Source organism: Brassica oleracea, chromosome C2, assembly GCF_000695525.1.
Source record: "Brassica oleracea var. oleracea cultivar TO1000 chromosome C2, BOL, whole genome shotgun sequence".
Taxonomy (NCBI): Eukaryota; Viridiplantae; Streptophyta; class Magnoliopsida; order Brassicales; family Brassicaceae; genus Brassica; species Brassica oleracea.
Window position 1 is genome coordinate 38,587,022 of NC_027749.1, and position 19,381 is coordinate 38,606,402.

Here is a 19,381-nt window from a genome sequence, read left to right on the forward strand (position 1 = left end):
TGAGACGACTTACAGATAAGTCGTCCAGATTTAATAAAATATTGAAATTTTTGTTTTCCCTGAGACGACTTACTGGTAAGTCGTCCAGGAAAAGTCAAATATCTGACACAATTCGGTCAAATGCAAAACTAACACATTTATCTTAGACGGCTTATCAGTAAGTCGTCTAGGATATTCTCTAGATTTTTTTTTAACAAACAAAGATGACGACTTAAAAGTAAATCGTCCGTTTGACCAGAAGACTTACCCGTAAGTCTTCTACAGCCAGACTGCTTACGGGTAAGTATTCTACACGAACAAATCTGGAAAAAATTTCAATTTCATACCTTAAACTAGTGAGATGACTTCCTTAGCACACAGAGTCTTCTCCAGCCACCCAAAATCTCAAACGAAAGTAACCCACCAAGAATAGTATGCTTGAATGGCTCTATCAACCCTAAAAAAAATTTGAATCAAAAGCTTGAGTTTTTTGGATGAATATGGAGGAAAAGTGAAAGAGATGTTGTTTTTAGTTTATAACAAGTGAGAAAGAGAGAGTGTAAATCGATTTTAGGTGCATTAAGAGCTTCAAATTGGTTGTTCATGGTGGTTGGGGTATTGATGACAATGATAATGTTTTAATTACTTGAAGATGATGAGGGTGAGAGAGTAAAAATATCATTTTCGGAAAAAAAATTAAAAAAATTTGATGGCATTTTCATGAATATTATGAACTTATAGGGTGAATAGGACAAAAAAATCCAAGAAAAACATGGGTTAGTTTTATGTTTGACTTTGAATTATGAGTCAATCTTGCAAAAATTTGCTAATGGGTTGCCTCGAACAAATGAGCCAGCCAAGATTCATTTCTATACGTGACTAATTATGTGTATGCAAGTTTATACGACAGATTCAATTCAATTGATGGAATTCATATCCAATGCGTGTAGCTTAAGGATCAATGGATTATTGTAAATTGGAACAGATAGTTTGCTATATCTTTGTTTTTTTTTTTTTATTATTGAGAACTTGATAGAAGGGAGAATTAGTGAATCATGGATTTAAAAGAAAGAAATGAAAAAAAAAAATATTTAATAAATGATTTTTTGAAAGTCAACATAAGCTAGAATTACACTAAATAAGAGCTAAGAAAATACATTTCTTGTTAAGTTTTGTCAATAACAGGTCTTAGGAGCACATCTAATAGGGAGATGATAACTAACATATCTTGTTACGTTTTATCAATACAAATTTCTTCTTTAAGTTTTAGTAGATTTTATTTATGTGCTCTACTACTAGTTTTTTATGTAATTTCCTTCACAACTGAAACTTGGTACTAAAGCTTAAGATTTTTACCAAAAAAAAAGCATAACTTAGAAACACATTAGCCAGTAAGATAAAATTGTTGCCAGAAAAAAAAATCAATAAGATAAAATTATACTACCTCCATTCCTCCATTCCTCCATTCCTCAAAGATAGATTTTGTCAGTGTTTTTACACATATTAAAAACATTATATTAATATAATAAATGTATCATTTCTGTAATTATATATTTTCAATAATTTTTAACCAATATTAATTGAATAAAATCAAATTTTTTTTTTTTGAAATGTACAACTTCTTTATAGAAAACATAAAAAATATATCTTTGTAAAACAATTTTTTTCTAAAACATCTAATTAAATGGATTGGAGGGAGTATATATCCTAACTCTTCTACAATAACAAAGTTGTCTTAACACAAAGTTTCAAAATATTAGAAACAACTTTTCTAATTTTTGTTTTTGGACTACTACTTACAGTTTCTTTATTTGTACTATCAATTTTGGTGGTTGGGAAGCATTGTAAGAACCATTATAAATCGAAGAAGCTTAACCGAAGTAGCACAAACCCTAATCACTAAACCAAAACCTCAATCACATGACTTTTCTAGATGAAGCCATTTATTTCATACGTTTTTTAACGATTATTAGTACATGATCAATTTCATTATTAACCCAAAACCAATATGTCTACGCAAATCATTTCTGGGAATCAGTTTGCATCTCCCTATAACTAGCACCTCTACTGTTGAAGACCCTGAGAAGACAGTCACAAGCTTGTCTTGAAGATGGTCTCTCCTGAGGATACGTTTTTGTGCACTGAATAGCTATTTCAAGAACCTGATAAGCTGCTTCTTCTTCACAAGGCAAAAGCGGTTTAAGCTCTGAATCAATCAGCTTCTCTCTTGCTGCAGAACCAAGAACTGTATCTACCCATCTAACCATATCCGTCTCTTCACCAAACACTCCCTCTGTTGGCTTTTTACCAGTCACAATCTCCATCAACACTATCCCCATACTGTACACATCGCTCTTCTCAGTCGCCTTCAACGAGTAAGCATACTCTATGAAATAAAATAAAAAACATTAGCTATAACAGAAGAAAAACCAAATCAAGAAACGCAAGAAAGATGTGTACCTGGTGCGATGTAGCCATAAGAGCCTGCAAACAAAGAATTTGATTCTGTGTTGGTGTCACAATTCTCAGTTAGGATCTTGGCGAGTCCGAAATCTCCCAAATGTGCTTCCATGTTGGAATCAAGAAGCACGTTGCTGGATTTGATATCGCGGTGAACAATGGGAGGAACACAATCAAAATGAAGATACTCTACTCCTTGAGCCAACCCAACTGCTATTTTCAATCTTGTTTCCCAACCAAGAACCTCTTTCTTCTTAGCGTGAAGCCCGTCCCATACACTTCCATTCTCCATGTACTCGTAAATCAACATATTCAAACCTTGTGCTTTGCTGCTGCAGTAACCCATTAGCTTAACCAAATGTCTATGCCTGATGGTTCCAAGTGTCTTCACTTCTCTGTTAAAGCTCTTGTTTGACATCAAATCATCTTTCCAGAGGATTTTCTTCACAGCAATCGTCTCTCCGTTCACCAAATCCGCTTTGTAAACTTTTCCTGACCCTCCTGATCCAATCATGAACTCGTCGTCAAGGTAATGCGTAGCTTCCATGATGTCTTCCCACTTAATATCCGACTTTGCACCTCCATGGCTAAACAGAGGAGCTTCTGAAGAAGAAGAGTTTGATGAGAACGCGTTGCTTCCGCCTCTCCCTTTCTTGAAAAGAGCTAGATTTTGCTTGAAGAAGACGACGATCACAAGTACCATCACAGCAATCGCTGCTAATGATGAAATCGCAGAGATGATAATCACGGTTTTCGCGCTAAGACCTTGCTGCTTCTTGTTCAGACCAGCACAATGACCAAGAGGGCTTCCACAAAGACCTGCATTGCCTACAAAAGCATCAGCTTGCCATTTAGAGAACTGCTTCTTCAACTTCCCCTCGAGGTTGTTGTAAGAGAGGTTGAGATACACTAAGCTCTTCATGTCCCCGATCTGTCCAGGAACAACTCCGACAAGGTGATTGTGAGACAGATCAAGTGACTCAAGCTTATGTAACGTCGAGATCGTAGATGGAATGTCTCCGGTGAAGTTGTTGTAGCTGAGATCTAAAGCACTTTGAAGATCCTGTAGCTGTCCAATCTCAACAGGAATTTCTCCGGTTAAGATGTTTCTCGATAACCGGAGCTCGTAAAGCTTGCTCAGCTTGCCTATTCCTGAAGGAAGCTGACCTGACATCTGATTCTTTCCGAGGTTAAGTACATTGAGAGATTCCAAGTTTCCAATCTCTTGTGGGATCGAACCGTTGAGTGAGTTTCCATCAAGAGATAGCACAAGAAGCTTTGTTAAGTTGAAAATCTCCTTAGGGAGTGAACCGGTAAACTGATTGGAAGAAAGCTTGAGCTCACCCAAGAGTGGAAGCTTCCCAAGCCATGGAGGTATAACCCCTGAAAGAAAGTTATCGTTGATATCAATGTGTGTCAGCTTCTTGCACAAACCTAGCTCTAACGGTATGTTTCCTGTAAGAGAGTTGCTTGAGATATCCAACAAAGATAACTCATGAATCTTCCCAAACGTCCAAGGGATTCTTCCTGTGAACTGATTCTTCCCTAACCTTAACCGGTCGAGACTCCGAGACTTCCCTAGCTGAAGAGGTACATCTCCCTCGAATTCGTTATCCGTGACATCAAAAGAGAGATAAGAGCTTGAACCGCACAACGGACTGATCGAACCATTGAGCTTATTGCTTGAGAAGTTGATCCTTGTGAGATTTTTCAGGTTGATGAGCGAACTAGGAAGACTCCCCTGGAGAGAATTGTTGTAAAGGTGCAACTGTTCTAACGACTTCAAGAACTCGAACGAGGAAGGAATCGTACCCGAGAGCTGGTTATCAGCTAAATCAAGAATCGTCAGCTTGTGACAGTTACCTAAAGTGGCGGGAATGTTACCAACGAACTCGTTCTCTCTCAAGTGAAGCAGAGTAAGGTCATCTAATCTCCCAATAGAGGAAGGAATCTCTCCACTGAAATGATTCCCAAACATATCAACCGACTTCAGACTCGTGCAGTTCCCAATCTCGGTCGGGATTTCACCGGAAAACCGGTTCTCGTATAGATACAGAACTTCTAATTTGCTGAGGAAACCGATTTCGTTAGGTAACTTCCCCTCCAAGTCATTGTGATACAGAGCAAGCTCTTGTAGATTCCTTAGGCTAGATATTGAGTGAGATAACGTACCCTTCAAGGTATTGTTGTTAAGATATAAAACCGTGAGTTCAGCGAGCTTGAACAATGAATCTGGGATTCGTCCGGAGAGCGTGTTGTTCGACAGATCAAGCGCTTGTAATGACTGACATTTGCTAACTTCCGCCGGGATTTCGCCGGAGAGTTGAGTTCCAGACAAAACCAGTTGGTTCAAGCTTGTGTTGTTAGAGCACAAGCTCTTTGGTAAAGAACCAGAGAGACGGTTATTGGCTAGAACCAAATCTTCAAGCTGGTTCATGTTCCAGAACTCTTCGTGTATCTCTCCGGTGAGATTGTTGTTGGACAAGTCAAGGGTTTGAAGATTCTCCAAACCGGTTATTTTCTTTGGAATCGGACCTTGAAGTCTGTTACCGACCAGGTTAAGGTATTGTAGATTGCGCAAATCACCGAGTTGGCTCGGTATCCCACCGGAGAAGCTGTTGTTTCCCAAATTGAGTATCTGGAGGTTTCGGAGTTGACTCAGCTCCGTCAGTAACGACCCGTTGAGGCTATTCAACGCAGCGGTGAACAAAACGAGGCTGGTGCAGTTTCCCAACTCCGGCGGGATCGGTCCTTGGAGGAAGTTTTGTTGTAGAATTAAAGCTTGGAGGTTAACAAGTCGACCGAGTTGACTCGGTATTGAACCGGTGAGTCTACACTTGGCCAATGCGAGCGTCTGGAGATTGACGAGGTTACGGAACGTGTCCGGAATTGATCCGATTAGGTCGTTGTCTCCGAGTTTTAACGACCTGAGGTTCACGAGTGAGCCGAGTTGACTCGGTAGCTCGCCGGTGAGTTGGTTAGAGAAGAGATGCAAAGTTTCCAAGGAGGCGGAGAGGTTGGAGAGAGCAGTTGGGATGGGACCCACGAGACTGTTGGAAGATAGATCGAGGTGGATTAGGTTACTAAACCGGCCAATCGAAGGAGAAATTGAACCGGTTAAGTCAAAATCAGAGAGATTTAAACCGATGACGACACGACCACCGCACGTGACACCGGTCCAGTTGCAGTAATTGAGATCATCTGAATTCCAGTTTTGGAGAACCTTTTCGTCTTCTGGGTTTATCACAATAGACTTCTTCACTTCGAGAAGAGTTTGAAGATCGTCACTTTGAACCGGTTGACCCAAACCCGGCCCGATTGAAAACCAGAGGACGAGCAACACAATAAGAAGAGAACTTTGCTGCATTTTTTTCCCTTCGTTTTTCTTCTTCTTCTTCAGAAACAAGAGACGTATGAAAGTGAATGAAGTATCTTGAGTTTCTTGTGGTGATTAGTGTGAGACTAGTGTTGGAAACATAGAGAATTTAAGACAATTGTTGGTCCCTTTGGTTGAAGACAAATGATTGGTCGTAAGAACGGTGCATGGGGACTCTCTCTCTCTATCTATCCATCTATATGACATATAATCTGAGAATATGTTTGTGTATATATATGTTTAATGTGGTGAGTTAGAGGAGAAGTTAATGCAGATAAAGCTAGGGATGGGGGTATAAGTTTAAATCTATATAGATATATTTCCTTTTAAATGACAACACGCGAATCTTTCTTTCTATCTTCTGTTATTTCACTTGATTATTGAGAGAGAGAGAGAGTTTGTGTAAAGGAAGCTGAATGAGGCAATGGGAAAGAGAAGACGAAGGTCAAAGATGGTCAGAGGAGAGACATTGGAATATGCAATTGCAAGTGTCTTACATTTATGTTGCGGCTGTGTCAATGTCTCGCTATATACTCTCTCTCTCTTCCTAAATATAAGATTTTTGAAGAATTTTTTTGTTCCAACATATAAGATGTTCTCTTATTTATAGATAACTTTAAGTTTATCAAAAACTGTGTAACCAATCAAATTTAATAGTTCTATTTTGTAATTAGCAGAATAATTTTCTTAATAAGTGTATTTTACCTAAAAAAAACTTATATTGAGGAACAGAGGGAGTAAATGCTATTTGTGTTTAGATTTATTCATCTTACGAACATTTCCGGAAGAAACTCTATAACTTCAAATATATACTACTAAACTTTAAATTTAGAGTTTTAAAGAGTAAAACTTCATATTTGGGGTTTCGCTACTCAAAACTTCAAATTTGAAGTTTCATCTTTTTATTTGCATTTTGGTCGTTATAATTAACTACACATCACATTTATGATTTTCAAGTGTTTTCACATTTATCGTTTTATTCTGTAAAACTTTTGTATATCACAATATTCAAATTTATTTTAATAAATTCAAATTTGACACATAAAATTAAATAAAAAAATTTTAAATAAGATTTATAATATTTAAAACTAGAATTAGACAACAAGAATATTACAAAAGAAACTTAATAAAAAAACTTTTTAAAAAGAAACATGAAGGCATAATTATTACACAAATTTAAATATTACAACAACACTAATAGTCTAGTAAAATTTCTTCTGAGCCTCTAAAATATTGTCCAAACAAATTTTATGTAACCGAATATGGAGCATTACAAAAATAATTTTATGGAATAATGGGTTATTTTCCTTGTGGTTTAATATTTAATTATGCATTTTTATTTATTAATTTATATTTTAGTATAATATTTTATTAATTAATATTGATGTAATATTTTTATATATGTGCTAGTTATTTATAAAACTTTTATTGATTTATATTAATTATGACAAATATAAGAACCATATTATAAATTACAAATAATTTTGAAGTTAAATTTAAAGTTTTATTTTTGGAGAAAAACACCATGAAACTTCAAATATAGAGTTTTGCAAACGGAGTATAAAATAAAGAGTCCTTTGGAAGATGCTCTAACCGTAATTGATCCACATTATTCAATTTGACGAGAGTTTTAGTTGTGCAAGTAACGAATGACGGTTTGGAATGAGATTAGTGACAATGAGGTAAATAAGTTGAATGAGTTTAATGATCATGAAATAGTATAAAAGGATTGATATGGCGTTGACCATGGCCACCGAATGAGAGTAGTTGAGATCAGAGAACGCTGACATGGTTGAAGGGTACTTCTTCGATTTCTGTTTTTGTTTTGAAGTGTGTTGGCTTCTCATTTACTCAAGCCCTTGCATGAAAAAGAGAGCAGTTGTATTTCTATGTATAGATTCTTATATAGTGTCGGCATATACATCATTTTAAAAATATTATTGTATTAATTTAAATATTTATATTAATTTAAATATTTATTTTATTTATGTGATAAATATTTTCTTTATCTTGAGCGTTGGAGGAGGTTGTGAAAATAACTAATTTTATAGAAAATTAGAACCATATAATATATGGTACACATTTTTACTCTATAATTTAAACCAAGAGTCTTTAAAACTGTATGTTTGACCGTAAAATCTAAACTCAATTATCTACATAATCAATTGCTAGGTCAAAGGGGTTTTCTCATGATTCCATCCACTTTTGTCATCACGACCACACTCGGCAACATATTGGTTTGATCTAACATGATTCTCTTTGATATTTTCCCGATTAAATAAAAGATTTTGCAGATGTCATCTTTGACATAAATGCAGATGTATCTACTGCTGAATTGAATCACGAAAGAATTACACTCAGAGGCAATTTATGAGTTTATTTTACACAATAAGACAGTTTCTACTACCAAGGTAATTTTTTCTAACCAAATTCATTTTCTAGCTAAAATCTAACTAAATAACCTTGTAACTAAATGATCCAAGCTAACTAAATTTAATATATATATATATTTTGCTGGGATTTAACCACAGCCTTTCATTTATATATTATTTTAATGTTCAAGATTCAACACAAACAAAATGCTCGGTAACATCATCTCCCGATCCTCTTCCTCAAGCTGCTATGTCTTCCTCTTTGTATAACCTTAAACGACAACCACGGCGAGCTCCAATCATCATCCCCGCCGTGACCTGCTTCTCGCCACCGACTTTTCTCCTCCACGATCCGCATTTGTCAAGTTACCACAGTGAGCTCCTCCCACCACTTTCTCCCCACACACTCATCTTACGCCATAGCACTCACGAGCACGGGAGCTGTTCTCAGCGACGATGGTTGCGGTGAGTTCCAGTCTCAATCAGTAGAGCTGGAAATTTTAATCATTGCCCGCGGGCCCCGCCCCGTTTGACCCGGGGCGGGTGCGGGTCGAACCTTTTGAAATTTTTAAATCGCGGGTACGGATGCGGGTCGAGATTATTTTGAGCGGGGCGGGTGCGGGTCAGCCGAATTTGAATCGCGGGTACCCGCCAACCCGCAAATTAAAAAAAAAAAAATTTTGAAAAAAAACATTTTTCGTAAAATATATAAAAAACAATAAATATTTGTATAATTTTAATTATAAATATATTTTTTTAATAGTATTTTTAAAAAATAACTATTATATAAATAAAAAATAATTATTTTTAATTAAAATAATTATTATATAATTAGAAAATAATCATTTTTAATTAAAATAACTATTTTTAATATAATTAATATTACCCGCGGGGTTGGCGGGTTACCCGCGGATTTTGGCGGGGCGGGTGCGGATATAAAAGTTTTTGTTTGCGGGTTACGCGGATCGAGTTTTTGAATCGAAAAAATGATTCGATCCGCGGCGGGGCGGAGCGGGTCGGGGCGGGTTGACCCGCGAACCCAGCACTATCAATCAGTAACCCTTCCTCCATTGCCACTGTTGTATCTTCTTCATCAGCTGTAATTGCTAACTAATCATCTGTTTTCACCGTAGTAACAGTCAACGAACATGGCGTAATGAGTTAGATCCAAGTTTTATTGGAGCAATTCGGTGGTGACTCAGTCGGAACGAGTTAGATCCAAAATAGTTAATTTGGACATTTTTGCATATTTGGTCCCTAAACTTATTTGTTATTTATTTTGGAACCCCAATACTTTTTAAAAGTGAAAATTGATCTTTAATTTTGTCCAAAACTTCAGAAATTATATTTAAACCCCTTGTAGTAGGAATACATGTACACTGAATTAAATTGATACAATAAAAAATAACTAAAGACATACCTAAATGACTTAGATGAACAAAAACAAATATGAATATCAAAAAAATACGTACACCGAATTGTACAACAATAAACTATGTACATAAATTTTTTTTTACATATTACTTAACTCGTGTACATATATTAGTATTTTTTAAACACATAAGAAGGTATTTGCGTGTTTGATATATATACTTTCAAAAGAAATTTACATGTACACATGTTTTTGACTATTGAAAAGGGCTAACGTGTATGATATAATATTATATTTTATCAGATATTTATATGTGAAATACATGTTCGATGTCCAATATGTTGTAAAGTTATGTACATTCGTTAATGTACATTAAAATTGTGGTGTACATGTGTACAACATGTGATATATCATGAGACGCGGATGAGCTGTGGCATAGACGAAGTCGAATGTGATCCCGAGATTGAACCACCACTGTTTCACTTTACGGTGAATGAGAAGAGGGGACGTTTCGACGGCAGTGAGAGCTTAGGTCACGGCGACGACAAAGACGATTTGCAACACACATACCGAAGACCAGAAAGAAGAATTGCGGCGGAGAAGAAAGAGTTGTGGCAAAAGGAAGAGATGCGACAGAGAAGGAAGAGTTGCGGTGGCGGAAATAACTCGGACCCAATGACCTTCAACAGACGAGTACACGAGTACATCGAAAATGAACCAATATATGACTATGTACACTTTTTAACGAGTACACGTGTACATCGAAAATGAACCAATATATGTGAAGAGGGTGTACACATATAGGTGGATTAGTGGTTGCTTAGTAATATACAATGTGCACATATATTATATCTTAACGCTATCCAACAAAATTATATCTTAATTCGTATTCTACTTGGAAATCACTTCAATAATATACATATGTACACAAGTAAATATGTACACATGTACACAAGTAAACATGTACGTAAGTAAACCTGTACACATATAATCTTTGTACACATGCATACTTTTATATATGCACACATGTTAACATACATGAGTAATAATAAATTTTGATTATCATGACAAACATTTCATAATTTTGAAAAAAAAATAAAAAATGTGTCATATTATTTACTAATACAAATTTAGTGTTTATAACTACAAATATTTTGCAAAAAAAAATTAAAATCATGTCATATTATTTAGGAACATGTTGATATTTTATTGATTCCTAATAACTTTATAGTTCATTTAACTCAATTTTGTGTGTATTTAAGTGTTTTTACTGCATTTTCATAGATAATTTCGGCTGGACTGCACAATCTAAAAGTTTGGGCTGAAATTGAGAAGAATACAAAAGTACAAGGACCTAAGTTGCAAGCAAAGAAAGTTGGACAAAACTCGTCGGCTTCAGAGGTGTGGATGCAACGGAACGGTGGCAGCAACAAAGATGAAACGGAACGGTGGCAGCAGCAAGGATGAAACGGAGGATTACGCCGTGTAGAGCTTTGAAACGAGGCTTTGCTGCAGATATGTGATGGTTTGTCGAAGATCTCGTCTGGCTTCAGAGATGTGTGGTTCCATCGGAGATCTCGTCGCACTTGTTCTGGGCATCATATGCTAATGGTGCGCAGAAAGCTAGAGTTATCAATTTATGTCCAGTAGTCTCACAACTTCAATAGCTTTTACAACTCTTATTCAGACTGTAGTTATCGAATATTTGAGGAAGAAGATCAAGAATATTGATTTTGTGATTATTGAAAAACGTAAAAGAACGAATGGCTGAGATTAAAACTTGTTCTTTTCATTTTAAGATATTTTAAAAATGCAAAATGAAAAAGGGAAAGTGACAGCAGAAAAGTAACGATTACTAGTTGAGGGTAAAAACATAATCAACCACTATAAACTACTTTATGAGCAATAACTGTTCTAGAGTGTAATAAAAAACTTAAAACTGGCTTAGAACGAAAATAACTCTTGAATCACACGGTGTTCATACGGACAGTTACATATTGATTCTTATTTTTGCTTAAACAGTATATGGATATAACTTAAATTAATAAGGTCTAAAATAACTTCAGTACTCTTCAACGATTGTATTTCAGTTGTATGTATGTAAGTCAATTCTGTTTGTACTGTTAACAGAAGTCGTATTTCCATTGGTATAAAATCGATAAGAGAATCAGTATATGGTTTGAAAAGGTTGAAATGTCATATTCATTTTGTTTTTTTTTTCATGGAATGATAAAGTGTGAAACCCTTATCTCATTGGATAAAACTATCCTTTTGCTTAGTCAATTTGTTGTTCTTATATGAGGAGTTTATTCCTGAGGTATGATTACTCTCAATTTGCATGGTTAATTGTCTTTTAGCATGTGGTTAGACCTCTCTTAATCTAATCCGATTGCTTTTATTTCTAGACATACATTTCGTCTAACAATGTCATCTTCTTCTTGTTTTGGCCCTTACACATAAATAAGACAATATAGGTAAATCATTCCCTCTCATAGCATTGGGCGTTCGACTACTTTTATATGATATGGTTCTAAATTGTTCTTCAACGTTTACCTCTAATTGTAAGATAACCTATCGTTGTAAAAAAAATTTGGTTAATTACACACAAGTTGCATGTTTGAGAAGGTAACGATTTTCGAGAATATTAATTGACATACACATGACCAACCATGTAACTAAACGCCTAAAATAAGAAAATTAAATTTTAACTCTAAACTATACTACTATATTACAAAAACTAAAGCTTTACTTTTGTTTTCTCTCCATTTCTAAAAGATAAAAAATTTAAAATAAAAATTTGTTTCATAAAAATATATGTTTTGCATTCTATGTAATTTTATAAGTTAATAGTACATTTAAAATTATAATTAATTATACTTAATTACAATATTATTAGTTTAAATTATAAAAGTATCTAATAAAAATGATATCATTATAATGAATTTTGAATATATTCTTATGATATCTATGAATGAAACACACGAAAATATATTTCTAAGAAACATAATATACTACTTCATACGCTTTAGCGAATTGTCAACTATACAATATGTTGTTTTGGGATTTAAACTCATAGTAAGCATCATCAAACCCAATTTTCTGGTAGAAATGAATTACTCTCTTCTTTCATAATAGATGCTAATTTAAAAGTTTTCTTTTCGTTTTAAAATATAGATGTTTTGACATAAATATATTAACTTTAACTTTATCGAAAACAGTTTCACCAATTAGATTATACATCTTCTTTTATAATTAGTAGATTATTTTAATTTATATTTTCAAAAGTAATTTTAAGAAAAAATGAACTTTTATTTATTTGTTGTGATTTATAGGGGTGGGCACTTCGGTTATTTTATCGGTTCAGTTCGAGTTCGGTTCGGTTTGGTTAGTTCGGTTCTAGAATTTTTCCAGCTGAAGTAAACCATAGTTAGTTTGGTTTGGATCGATTTCGGTTCGGTTATGTTCGGTTCGGTTTATATTCGGTTTGGTTTGTATTCGATTCGGTTTGTATTTCGGTTCGGTTCGGTTTAATCGAATTTCTCTTAGTTTATTTATTGTACAAGAAATCATGTTTTAATACATAAATGTATGGTTGTCATGAAATAATCGCTTTGGTCATAATAAATATATGTAATACATAAGCTAAAAGAATAGTTTGATGTTTTCACTTTTCAGTTGTATAAATATATGTAACAAATTCTTAGAACTTGATATTAAAAATCTCACCTGAAGTTATTAGAATTGACACCACCAAAAGGAAAAATAGGCAGGAAGGAGAATAGGAGACGCAGAAAAGAGACGCTACGAAGAACTTTTGTTTTTAATTAGACTTGGTTTAGGTTTTAATTTTAGGGTTTAAAAGTATGCGCTATTGAAAAAAAATTAACATGGAAATTATGTGGGTTTGATGACGAATATTACAAAAGTTAGACGAAGTGTTATGGAAATCAAATTATATTAGGATTTCTTTCGTGCAAAAGGAAATTACGTGGGCTTAATCTTAGGATTTTAATATCTTGATATTACTAATATATTTAATTTAAATAACTATAAAAACACTTCGGTTTATCGGTTCGGTTCGGTTTAAAATGAACTGAACTGAACCGTTCGGGTTGGAAAAATCTTCAACCGAATGATTTGAAATGGACTTTGGTTTGGTTCGAATCAGTTTCGGTTCGGTCGGTTCGGTTTGGTTCGGTTTTTTTGCCCACCCTTAGTGATTTATCCCAAAATCATATATAATGAAAAGAGTACATAAACCAATGAGTTGTTGGTCTAGTCAAAGCCATGTCTGGTATTTTCGAGGACCCAATCAATTTTTTTTTCTAAGTAGTAAACGCAAACTATATGTTAAAATTGTATCTAAAATATACAAATAAGACAAAATTATCTAAAAACAAAAATGAGAAGATAAAAAAATTATATACCTATAATTAGTATATATATTTTCCATATTTTCTATATATTATGTTGAAAACATTGAATTTTTTATAAATTAATATATAAAACATATTTTTTTTTAATATTAGGGACCCTTATGTAAATGAGGTCAAATTCAAATGTTTCACTTCTTTGGGCTCGTTCGTAACCCTACGGTTATTGGTAAGTGATTTCTAACTTTTTAGGAGATGATTGGTAAATGCTATAGTTTTATATTTTTTTGCTGTAGAATTTAATTTGTAAAATTATTTGGAGTGTGACTGGTAACTATAAAAAAACATTAGAAAATAATAAGAAAAGAATAAATAAGAATAAATTTTTGGAAATGATGAGGAATGAGAGTTCCTTATCAAAATTAACAAGGAACAAATTTGCATTATAATTCTCTAAAAAAAGGAATAAGAAGGAATGAAGAGAAAAAAATATTCCTCATGAAAGGTAATCTTTTTAAGGAACGCTAACGAATGTAGTGTTTCTCTTCATTCCCTTGGTTACCATTCAAATCTTTGGTGTAACTTTCATTGCTGTAGTTTTTTAAAGTTCTGGAAATAAAGTTTTCATAGCCATTTTTAATTTTCTAGATATCTTATTTGCTGTAGGTTTTTTAAAGAAATTAAAACTTGATTAGTTGACATATATGACTCAACTAAATTTTGGTTTTCTAAATCATTTATAACCATAACCAATCACCCCTTCTGTAGCACTTTATCACTATTTAGTTCAAGTTGGGAGGAATTATTGCATTGGTTGGGTTTCCAATAAAAAGTGAGACTATCCTTTTTATTACCATAAAAAAAGGAGAGAGTATATAACTGACATAATTGATGATATTATTTCCTTTTTGAATTGTAGTATCTTCGTAAGTCGTAACTAAAACCACCAAGGTAAGGTGGTACTAAAAAGTATCAATGGTTAAAACCTGTTTATAAGCTATTTAATATGTTTAGTAGTAAAACAATTTACAACAAAGCTTTCATAGCTGGGTTGGTTAGAGCACCCGTTTAGTAAGCGGGAGATCCTGAATTTTCCAAATTGTTTTACTCGAGCAGGGAACGTGTTCGACGAAATGCCCCATTCTTTTATCTAACTGCGTTTCTAGTACCAATGTCATCCTCGAACTTTTTGCGGACACTCAGATTCGTCTGGATCTAATGCTGATGTTTTACGTTTAGAATCTTAAGTTTCTGTCTTTAGAGACTGGACTAGTTGGCTAGTTATAAGAATCGTTGCTTAGAGTTGATTGCAGTGACATAGAAACCCTAATCAGCTACTGTATTTGTTCATCAATTTTGTACCTTTGCAAGGAGGCTTCTACCATTTTGGCTTAAAAAATTATTATCTCTTGAATCTTGTGACTGAAATGTTTTCTGTCTTTTTTTGTTAAATTGATCAGCATGCGATGAGTAATTCTGCAAATTGATTTATCATGTTTCATTTGTGTGTTTGAAGGAAGATGGCTAGTGGCAGCTTGAAAAGCCTTGTAACTTCAGCAGTCACTATTGGTGTGACCGAAGCTAGAGCAAGGATTTTCGGACACATGCTTAACCCAACGGGACAGAGATCTTAAGGAGAAGCTTTTTGGTGATAAGGTTGCTGAATGGTATCCCTACGACATCAAGAATGAGGATCCCAATGTCTTGGCTAGAGAAGAAAAAGAGTACTTTTCTCCCAAACCTTCTTGTTTTCTTGTTTTACTTTCTCTAGATTCGATTTGAGTGGACCGAAGCAATGCCTATATTAACATGTTTTTCATAAGTTATACTTCAGTTGCAAAGTGTGTATACATAATTTCTAGTGTATGAGCATTGTAATTACCACGGTGATTGAGTCGGTTAACTAGAGAGAGGAAATTTAGGGAGAAGGGTTGAGCATTCTGGATTGGTCTAGGAGCTTGGTTTGAGCTTAGGCAAACTTAGGGTGATCTAGAATTTATAATAATGTTCTATCTTTGTTGGTTCTTTGCTTGTGTTTGTTCATGTTCATCTTCTGTTATTGATTTCGGAGATTAATTTTAGTCTTCAGGGCATGAGGACGAAACACGATTTTGAAACTATTGAGTTTCTGCAGTGAAATGCAACAAAGTAGCTTTATAGGACGTCGAAACTGGTTATCTCTCATTTTGAGGAGGACAGTTTTGAGGATCTTACTCTGTCTATACATTTCAATGACCCTTGCCTTTAAACTTTGAGACCTTGTGTGTTATTGTAGGCGCTTATCGAAGCTTGAGATGTTGAAGCGTCGTGACAAAGGACCACCAAAGAAGGGTCATGGAAGACGTGCTGCAAAGCGTAACAAGTAGAGAATGTTATCTTCCAACAAAAGAGATCTGTACTCTCATAATCAGCTTCTTCTGGTTAATGTCAGATAGAACTTAGTAGTTAGATTCTTTTTATTTTGTGTTTTACTCTGCTTCTTTAATCTTTACTCTCTAGTATGCAACAACCTTATATACTCGTGTTGTGTAATAATCATGGATTCAAATCCCAAACTATGCGTATGGAATTTTGATCATAATCTTCACTTATTCTGAGAGACATCTAGTTGAAAGTGTGATGATGTTTGTTTGACTAGTTCTACAATATACGAGTAACATGCAAGTAAAATCACTCGGCAAAGAATAAAACAAATCTGATAAAAAAGACAAAGATATTACAATACACTGCAACAATCAAGAAACAGACTCAGCAGAAACCTAAACATAACTCTTAGCAACCGATAAAATCTCCAGGTCTTGTAGCCATCGTCATCATCCTCGGTACATTGTTCCTCATGGCAGGTGGAGGACACCTTAAGGCAGGAGGACAGTAGCGAAGCATCTGGTCTGGGCGTGGTGGAATGACACTCCTCATGACTCTTTCTGGCGCAACAAAAGGATGTTTCAGTAGATCCGCTGTAGTAGCTCTGAGCGAGGGATGCAACTCCATGCACCGTTTCAAGAAATCGCTGGCCACGGGAGACACAAGTTTGGGAAGTCTCCATGCGTAAATATCTCCCATCTTCTGTGGACGGCCACCAAACATCTCAAGATCAACACATCCTAGAGACCACACATCAACAGCCGGTCCGATCATCACCACTCCATTGGTTCTAACAGCTTCAGGAGGCATATACGGCTTCGTACCACCAGAGAAGGACCTAGGGTCCGAACTAGGTTCCTTGGATAAACCGAAATCACCAAGTTTGAGATCCCACGGCTGTCCAAAATTCTTGGAAGGGAAGATGAGAACGTTGGCTGGCTTGAGATCACAATGAACGTAGCCGTTGGAGTGAAGAGCTTCGAGACCTTGTAAGATCATAAGAACGGCTCGTCCGACCATAACCTCAGGCATTGGTCGGCCATGGAAGCTGGAGATCATGTTGTGGAGAGTACCTTTGGAGGCAAACTCCATGTAGATGCAACAACGTTGGAGATTGATGTCTATGTGAAGACTAGGGCTTGTGGTTTCGACTATGCGTGGATGGTTACGAAAACGAAGCATTATCCTATGCTCTTTCTCGAGATTCTTGATGTAATAGACGGGAGATGACTTCTCTGCATGTAATCTGGATTTGGAATCTCTCATGAGGGTAACGGAACCAAAGCCACCTTGGCCTAGAAAAGCCACAAACTCCAGTGACGAAAATTCCTCAACAACTTCTCTGTCGTCTCTAGACATCTTCTTCTTCTTCCCTTAGGGTTATGCTTCTACCGAACTCTGTTTTTGCTTTGAGTAACGCGCAAGAAATAGAATCAGTGATGGTTGTTCATAGGTAGGGTGTGGGCACTTATTTATAAGAGAAGATGATATATTTGAGTCGGCACTCACTTCTATCCGGTTCTTGTAATCGCGAGGGTGAGCGGTTACTCTTATTTCCTTTTTCTGTTTTCTTAAGTTTTCCTTTTTTTCTTTTTTTTCTTTTTTTTTTAATATTATATATTATATTTAATCAATCCGATAAATCGGGCAATCAGATCCGGTTACAAACCCGCTTTGAACAAAATATCCGAAATCAAACTATTACAAACTATCTTCGCCCGCCCACTAAACCCGGCACATTCCGATAGCTCGTTTTTCGAAATCCTTCGGAAACCGGTTGCCGTTCCCGACCATTGATGATAAACCACGGGAACGTGAGGTTCTCCTTGTTTCCTCGGATGCCGGAAATTCTCAAGTCGCCTCTGGCGTACCTAGCTCCCGATGAACTCCACAAGCTTATAACCATCACTGTCCATCAAGCGCAAGACGAGCAATGGAAGGGAGTTCCAAATACTTACCACGAAACCTTGTTCCACCAAAGTCGGGTTTGTAAAAACGCCACACAGCGCCTGAAACACCACTCTAAACGAGCAAGCACTCGCTACTGCCGCCACTGAACCACTATTCTAAAACACCGGGCTGAGAAGGAAGCAACATCAAACCACAAGCTTCATAACCTGCAAAGAAGAAAAGATCCGTCTACGAGGAGGCCGAGCAACTCCGACGAGATCCACAAATTAAAATCGATGAAATGGGGGCAGTTGAGCAAGGGAAGAGCAGCCGCAAGAAAGAGGAGAGCACATCCATAGACGACAGGCTCCGGACTGCAAACCGCAACTGCGCACGCCAAGACCACAGACGTGAAACCACCACACAGCCACCTCACCTCTATGCACACGCCGGCAACAACTACAACCACCTTCCCTGAGCAAGAGACAATCCCACTACCAATCGACAAGACGCCAAGCCGACATGAGAGGGAAGCTCTGAACTCCTCTCCACTACGAAGAACAATCTTCGAAACCACGAAACCACCACGACGAGCACGGGGAGAGAGTCCACCGCACCACCACACGCTTCCAACGCGAGAACTCCGACGAGATCCACAAATTAAAATCGAGAATCTCCGGAACCAAACCCTAAACGCCGACTTCGCTTGATCCCTACCCTTACCGGCTCACAGGAAGTCCAGATCTAAGCTTACCAACCACGGATCCAACCTCCCCGGAGCAGACCAGAGCACCATGTATCTCGACGGGTCGGCGAAAGGGGCACTAAACGGAGCAAAAAGAAAAGAGGGAGAGGAGAAGAGCAAGCCTCCGACGACCACGCGCCCGGCTGACGGCCGTCGGAGTAGAACGGAGAAGATAGCGTAGAGAGGCTAGAGGTTCTGGTTTTTGGAAAGAGAGAGAATTACTTAGGTTGTTTACTTTCAGAATTTTTTTTTTGTCATCTATATATTTCATTCCAGGATCATAAGAGATCAAAACATCCAGTTAAGGTACAAACAAAAGACCAACACTAAGACTCTTCCACGAACAAGTCTACACCTCTTATTTTCATCCAAAAAAAAACATGAAACCATGCACAAGGTTTCGATTAAACAGGAGTTCCTTTACCTTGTAAACCACCCAAAAAACCTCCA

At 36.1% G+C, this 19,381-nt stretch overlaps 3 protein-coding genes across 3 annotated transcripts; 1 reads left to right on the forward strand and 2 right to left on the reverse strand.

Moving 5' to 3' along the window:
• Window positions 1–1,845: 1,845 nt before the first annotated feature.
• LOC106322480 (LRR receptor-like serine/threonine-protein kinase GSO2) lies at window positions 1,846–6,047 on the reverse strand. The gene is made up of 2 exons (XM_013760511.1): window positions 2,440–6,047; window positions 1,846–2,365 (listed from the first exon to the last, which is right to left on the reverse strand). The coding sequence occupies exons 1-2, from the start codon at window positions 5,804–5,806 to the stop codon at window positions 2,001–2,003; spliced, it is 3,732 nt and encodes a 1,243-aa protein (XP_013615965.1). The 5' UTR covers window positions 5,807–6,047; the 3' UTR covers window positions 1,846–2,000.
• A 9,373-nt stretch (window positions 6,048–15,420) lies between these two features.
• On the forward strand, window positions 15,421–16,529 carry LOC106325904. The gene is given in 3 exon segments (XM_013763953.1): window positions 15,421–15,559; window positions 15,561–15,656; window positions 16,208–16,529. Coding segments are annotated over 3 exon segments (294 nt in total). The 5' UTR covers window positions 15,421–15,452; the 3' UTR covers window positions 16,299–16,529.
• A 175-nt stretch (window positions 16,530–16,704) lies between these two features.
• Window positions 16,705–17,655, reverse strand: LOC106324179 (cytokinesis protein sepH-like). Its single transcript, XM_013762190.1, has one exon. It carries the CDS (start codon window positions 17,653–17,655, stop codon window positions 16,705–16,707), a length of 951 nt encoding a protein of 316 aa, XP_013617644.1.
• Between the last annotated feature and the right edge of the window lie 1,726 nt (window positions 17,656–19,381).